Source organism: Hydra vulgaris, chromosome 11 (assembly GCF_038396675.1).
Source record: "Hydra vulgaris chromosome 11, alternate assembly HydraT2T_AEP".
Classification (NCBI taxonomy): Eukaryota; Metazoa; Cnidaria; class Hydrozoa; order Anthoathecata; family Hydridae; genus Hydra; species Hydra vulgaris.
The window spans coordinates 3,437,623-3,445,577 of NC_088930.1; the positions used below are offsets into that span (position 1 = coordinate 3,437,623).

Sequence of the window (7,955 nt, forward strand, 5' to 3'; positions counted from 1 at the left end):
GTTTTGACAAATAGTTGATAGCAACTACCCTTAAACTACATGGTTTACTATGGAGACTTTTTACCTTAAATTTATTTTTTTAAATCTACTATGTATTTTATATTTGCTTTTCACCTAAATGTTATTAAATCTACTTTTATATATTTTATATTTGCTAATGCCTTATTTTTATCTGTGTTACAGATACAAATAAAATAAATTATACGTAATAACATTCAAATGAATTTCTAAATGTTTATCAAGAGTATTAACATATATATTTAAATCCAGAAACTTTATGGAAATTATAGAAATTTACAGAAATTCTAGAACGCTTTAGAACTTTTTTAAAAAAATAAGAATTGACGTGTTAACAGTTTTTTAAAGCGATTTCTTTATGATTTTCTATTTACTAAGTCTAATTGCCATTCGAGTTCACCTTCTGGTGAATTGAAGTATTCTTTAAAGTCATCTCTAACTTGCTTTGCATCTTTTGAGTAGTTGTTAGAACCTGATGACAGTGGTTGCAGTGCAGCAGAACATGAATTATCTTGCCTCCAATCACCTGGTCTAAACCCAGCAGGACTGTCGATATCAGTGTAATTTGTGGGGCAGTAGAGATAATTGTTTGCTGACCTTTTTTTCATTAGAAAGTTGTGTAAGGCTACAATCGCTTGTGTAATTAAAATAACTTTTTCGAGATTAGCAATAATTGGTCTGCGAAAAATTCGAAAACGTGATGTAGCAATACCAAATGTATTTTCTATAACCCTTCTGGCTCTTGAAAGTCTGTAATTAAATATTTTTTGTTTTAAAAGAATGTTTTGATTGGGATATGGTTTCATCATATGGCTTTTTAAACCAAAAGCATCGTCAGCAACTAAAACGTACGGTAGTATTTTATCTGAGTTACCAATTTTTTCTGGATCAGGAATATTCAATTTATTATTTTCAATTGCATAACCAAGACTGCAGTTATTAAAAACACTACCATCACTCTGCCTTCCAGAGTCACCAATGTCTACCATAGTAAATTCGTATTTAGCATTACAAACAGCTAGAAGAACTATGCTATGCGTTTTCTTATAGTTAAAATACTCTGATCCGCTATTATGAGGAGCTTGCATAACAATGTGCTTGCCATCTATTGCACCTATAGCATGCGGAAAACTCCACATATTTTCAAATTCTTTTGCAATTGTTTTCCATTCTTGTTTTTCTGATGGAACGTGTAGATAGTTTCTCTCTTTCAATGAACTCCAAATAGCAGCACACGTTTCACTAATAATCCTACTGATAGTAGAAGCGCTGATTCTGTAACTTGCAGCAATAGTACACTGAGCATCACCTGTTACAATGAATCTAAGTGTTACGGCCAACCTTTCACTAGGACTAACAGGGTCTCTCATGGTAGTTCTCTGTTTTACAATGACAGGTGCTACGAACGAAAGCAACTCTTCGTAAGTTGTTGGAGACATACGAAAATACTTAAAAAAATATTCCTGGTCGTGTAAACGTAAATCCTGTACTAACAAATGAAACTCTCCTTTCTGTAGGCGTTCGGCATAAACTTTTCTTACCCAAAATCGTTTTTTATTCTTTTCTTTTTCTCTTTTCATTTGCATCATATTTAAAATAATTAATTTTCTTCGAACTAACAACAATCTTCTTTTCATCAACATGTTTTCCAAAAAGCGCGCTAAAAGTTACGCTAAATTTACGTGGAAATTAAAATTCTGGTTCAGCGAAAAATTAGACACGAATTAATTCGCTTCGCGCGAATTAATTCGCTCCGTGGAAAGCCGCCTTTAAGCTTTTGAGCATAAAAACTCATTTTTCTGGTATACTTTATTGATCTAATATTTATCAAATAACAGATATTTTGAATCCACCAAAACTAAAAAAAAATTGTTTTTTGGAATAACTTACTTTATGTATAACTTAATACCTTATGCCATTTTAAAATATACTAACCCCACCTTTATTTTTATTTACACACAAATTAACTTGGTGTTAAGAACATACCTTTAAAACACTTTAAAGCAACATTCAAAAAAAAAAAAAATGCTTTTTATGTCAAAAAAAAAATTAATTTATAATTTGATTCTAAAAAAAGTTTTAATATAAAAATATAGATAATAACAAAATTATAACTCAAAAACACTTAATTACAGAAAAGACGCCTTTCTCCAATTGAAACTGCAAAGAGCTATATAGAAATGGAAAAAGACCCAGAAAATTTATACAAAAAAATAATAGACAAAATAAAAGGTAACTAGAGTATTATTTTTATTAATGTGTTTCAATTTATCATAAAATTGCATAATTTGATATTTTTCGAACGTTTTTTTCAATTATAATTTGGATGATTAAAGCTAATTTTTACAATAAAGGACCTGTTTATTTAATTATTTGATTTTGCTTACAACAATTGAAAATTATGATTCTTTGGAAATACTAAAAATACTAGATTAACATTTTTAAAATAGGAGAAACAAGGGATTATATGCCTTAAGGAGTTTGAAAGAAAAAAAAGCAGCTATATGAAAACGAAGTGGCAATTTGAGATAACGCACTTACACATATATTTATATTATATAAATATATATAAAAGAACAAAGATGTCCCGATAAAAATAAAATAAAATCCCAAAGGTGTCCTAAAGTCAAATAAAAATGCTAAAGGTGTACCAATAAAATGTACAGTATTGCTTCCCAAACTATTTTATGATTAGTAAAGAGCTGTTAAAACTTCTTTATATCTTTGTCATTTTTAAATAAAGGTTTTGGCGTCTTTTCTTTTGAAAAAATTTATAAAGGTCAGTTCATTGCTCAATATAGAGGAGACTTAGTGCCAAAAAAGGAAATGAATGATAAAATAAAATATTACGAAGAAACAAACGCTGGTAGCTACGTTTATTACTTTATGAACAATAATATTGAATACAGGTAACTATAAATTTTATTGAATTATACTGTATTAAAAAAATTGATGGTGAGAACATTATAACTTTGTTGAAATTGTTTAGTATTGATGCCACATTACATTTAAATTATGTTGGACGTTACATTAATGATTCTAAATATTTTCCAAATGCTGCGATGAAAAAAGTTTTATTCAAAAACACTCCATCATTATGCTTGTTTGCATTAAAAGATATTGAACCAAATGAAGAAATACTGTATTTCTATGGTGTTGATAATTTATCATGGCATCCTGAGGTAAATTTTAAAAATACATTTTAAAAATTATATTAAACTTTTTTTGACATCTACTTCTTTACGTCTTTACAGGAGTTTAAAAGAAAAAATCAAAAAAGAAATAAATCAAAGGTAAACCACTATGTAAAAATGATGTATGAAATATATTTAAAAATAGACTAAAATTTAATTCCTGAAATTATGTTTCTGTCTCTTAAGGGCACAAGACCTGTTTTATATGTTTATAAAATATATTAATAAGTTTTAAAACACGTTTTAGATGTCTTAAACATGTCTTGTGCCACTAAGTCAGCTATAACAGAGACCAGAAAAGTAAAACCTGCTTCTTCTTTTTATTATTTTTTTCTAATCAAATTCACTCTCAACAAAGCTGCAAGCAACCACTATTAAGTTGGAGTTACATTTAAAACAAAAAATAGAGTTAAAGAGCGAGATAACAGTTGATAGAGGACCATCACATATGCTATATTATTTTTTTTTTCTGTTTATCTCACCAAGGTCAAAGGGTCACTATTGTCAAATAGGCTACTCTTTTTCTTTTTTTATTACTGTGTGTACCATCCTCTCCTAACTCTTTAACTCCAAAACTAAAAATATATTTGAACAAGGTCTCTACATAATATATAAGATCAGTTTATGATTTAGTAAAAAGACACAAAAGTTAATGAGGTAATTTTTAGATATTGTGTCCGTTAACCAAGAAACAGTTCTTGATAAATTCTTAACTTAAATTTTTATTAGTTTTAGTAAACTTTTCAGTTAAAAAAATAATAAGTGTGTTATAATATTCAAAACTAGGACCAAGATAGTTCTTCGAAAAACATAACTTTGGTTGAAGAAATCAAAAATGGTATAGTTTAAATTCTTTTCACAAAAATTTCAAAGTTTTTACTAGAAATTGATAAAATAAAAAACAACACTCTGAATTTGACATTAAAATGAGATTGAACAATTGACAATAAAATGAGTTTGAATAAAAAGATCTAATTTCAAAAAATGTATTAATCTGTTTTATTTAATTTAACAGATTTAGGTATTGAAAAAAACATTCAAGTGGAAGAAACATTACCAATATCGCCAATTACAGAGGTGGGTGTATATTATAACATAGATAAAAAAATAGTGAAATTTTTTTATTTATTTTCGCATTTTTATCTTTAAACAAAACCACATTGTGTTTATATTTGAGTATGCAAAAAGTACGCATTTTGTTTATATTTGATTATGTAATTTTTGCATTGAGAATTATTCTAGCAATGAACAAGTATTGACATTTTATAAATTTCAAACATAACATGTAAATTTAAGCTTTCTTTTTATTAAAATAAATAAACATAAACATTTATAAATAAACATAAATATTTAGGTTCACAATTGATTTTCTATAACAAAGGACACTGAATTAGATGACGAAACCCAACTAGGTATTGTTTAAAAAATTTACTTTAATGTAGCAATTTTTTTTATGGTTTGACACAAATTTTTGATTTGACAGATTTGCATAATATAAATGTAAATAAAAAATACAATTACTTTTTAACAAGCTAGAAATTTTTCAAAAAACTATTTATAATGATGGTTATAATGATACTTGAGCTTTGCTGTATTAAACCATTTCTAAATTATTCTGCAACACCTTGTATCATATATATTTTAAAAAAGTTTACATGGTTTGTTGTAGTATAGAACTAACCATTTAAATGCTCTCCTAAATAGTTTAGTTTTTGGCAGATACAAGGTATTGCTTCTCAACCCTCAAAATAGCTATAATCGCTTAGTATGGTATGAGTGAATTTATTTTTTATAAGAATTTTTACTTCTATTTAACTTCGGTTTTTTTATGTTAAATTTTATAGAAAACCGTAACATTTTTTTCTATTTTAATGTATATTATGCCTTAAAAAAAACTTTAGTTGCACTAATATTAATTTTTTATATTGTATAAAAAATTAATTTTACTGTAGTATTATTAGTAATTTTTAAACCATACTTAGAAAAACAAAACTGTTGCCACCATTAAAAAAGTTATTTTAATGGTGGTAGAAACCAGTACTTTTTATTACAGAGTGTTTAGACAGGACAATTTGAGGATACATGACGTTAGTTTTAGCACTAATTTTGCTTTAACAAAACTGTTGGTTAAAGTTATTGTTGTTCATACAATTAACCATAGAAACAATTTTGAAATATTTATAATAAACATCTATACAAAATAAGATTACATGTAATTAAAAAAAAACTACTTTGTTCTTTTTTATTTTTTGGGTTTTTTCTTTTTTAAAGTTCTCTTAGGTTTAGTTTAGCTTAGTTTTTTAATTAAAGATTATAAAAAGAATATTCTGGAGTCTATCAACTTTGACCTTGGAGCCCTTAGTCCTGATTGAAAAAATTGATAAAATTTGGCATCTGACTTATAGAAAACGTATTAAACAGGAGTTGAATCAACTCAAATTTGTTGGATTGTTTGATTTTTGTTGGGGAAAAAGCAGCTCTCCCCCTGCCTCTTTTCTTTTTTTGAAGATAGATTATAATAGAAAATTTTATGGTGATAATGATTTGTATATAAATATAGACTTGAAAATAATGAAAAGAATTCAAAAATTAAAAAAAAATAATATCATAAAAAATAAAAATGCTGAACATTACAAAAAAATTTCAACATCATTAAAAATTTATAGAGTAACATAGTGTAAACTAATTAGTGTTAGAGATTATTTTTGAAGTACACAAGGTACTAATAATCTTTTAATATCAACTAAAAGTTAAATAATGTCATATTTTGTAAATAACCATTACATTTGCATAATAAAAAGAACTCAATTGAAGTTGAAAAGAACTGGAAAGAATTGAACTGCAAAGAACTAAACATTGATTTGCAAAGAAATAAACAATTTATAAACAAGGCATTATAACTACTCTATTGAAATGCAAAGAACTAAACGATTCATAAACAAGGCATTGTATAATACTTTACTGAAATATTTATTTAATACTTGATTGAAATAATTATTTAATATATATAATTATGAAAAAAAATAATTATTTAAAATAATTATTCTTTTAAAATAAATATTAAATATAAATAAGTATTTTATTTGAAATAAAAATAAGTCTTACTTATTTTTATTTAACATTTAATATTTAATTAATTCAATAACTTTCAAACAAAAATATCTTTATAATATTTTGCCAACGTTTCAAAAATAGTTAATTAAAAAAATCACAATAATGAATTTAAAAAAATGCCTTTTTAAAAAATAAAACTCTTAGTAAAGTTTATGCTTTGAGAACAGTTTTTTAATATAACTCTATACAGTACGGTTTTTGAACAACTTTTTGAATAAAATAAAAAAATTTAATTAGTCTGATGGTAATTTGATACTAGTCCTAGTGAGTGCTTAAAAGACATGTTCAATTACACAAAAAATAATATACAAAATTTAGGAAAATTCAAAGATAGATTTAGAAAAATAAATTTCTTTCAATAACGTTGGTTTGCAAGTAATTTAAATATAAAAAAGTTTAAAATCAGTTGTAAGTTAAGTTTCAACTCCATGATTACATAGCATTTAAATAATCTGGCGTTTTAAATAATCTAAACTATTTAGTTGTAAATGCCAGATTATTTAAATAATCATTTAAATAATCTGGCATTTACAACTAAATAGTTCTAAAGTGAAATATTTTATTTTTAAAAATTATTTAATTTACCAAGCAATATTTATCTAATACTTAAAAAAAAACCATTGCTATTTCCTTAATTCAAAAATTTCAAGATTGCCAACTTCTTTCAGACAATAGCAATTTGTGACCACTTAAATTACTTTTTTTTATTAATGATATCTTTTTTCTTTATCTAAATGCTTAACTGTTTAATTTCTAACTTTTAATTGTCTGGTGTCAAAAATTCATAGAGATAAACGGTCTACATAAAATTAAAAAAAAAGGTAATTGTTAAACAAAAATAAGAAAGTTTCAGAACACTTTACGTCTTATCTTTTTATTTAGAAATTCACTTTAAGTTATAATTTTATTTAGCTCTTGCACAAAACAGATGAATGTTAAAAAATCTTATTTTTCAGATGACCATTGGTCATCTGATATATAAAATTCTATAATAGGTAAATATGACATTTTATAATACTTATACAAAAATCATATGTTTAAAAAGAAGTAACACTTATTTAAAAAAATCTAAACAACTATATAAATTTTTTTATATACCTTTGTAACATTCTTTTCCAATATAAATATTCTTCCTCCAACGGGTTCATCTTGAATAATTTTTTGAAATATTTTATTATCCATTGATTTAATAAGATATATAAAAATATTGTTGTATACCCAATCAAGACATATATAAGTTGTATGTTAATAGTAAGGTTATTGTTATATATCTAAACATACATATCATATATGTAAAACAAACACAATCATATATAGCATGCATAATATAATTATAAGATAACATATTTTCATGGTTTTGCTTAGTCGCGAGAAATAGTAACAAAATTTTTTAATAAAATCTAATTAGGCTACAAACTGTGAGTCTAGTAAGCGACCGGGGTTGATATTTGACGGGGCCGGGTTTGATAAAACATAGCCGGGGCCGGGTGTGTGACCGGGGCTGCATTACTATTGATATTCCTTTTAAATATATTATTGTTATTTAAAATTCATGATATATTTTATACAAAGGTATATATATATCATCTCATCGTCATCATCATCACCATCATCATTAACATCATCAGG

The 7,955-nt window shown here is 25.4% G+C and overlaps 1 protein-coding gene across 1 annotated transcript; it reads right to left on the reverse strand.

Annotated features, from left to right (window-relative positions):
* Positions 1-374: 374 nt before the first annotated feature.
* LOC136086784 (uncharacterized) lies at positions 375-1,607 on the reverse strand. Its single transcript, XM_065809274.1, has one exon. It carries the CDS (start codon positions 1,605-1,607, stop codon positions 375-377), a length of 1,233 nt encoding a protein of 410 aa, XP_065665346.1.
* Positions 1,608-7,955: the final 6,348 nt, after the last annotated feature.

Coding starts and splice junctions, on each gene's coding strand:
- LOC136086784 (XM_065809274.1), bottom strand. CDS start 1,607: ATGATGCAAATGAAAAGAGAAAAAGAAAAGAATAAAAAACGATTTTGG.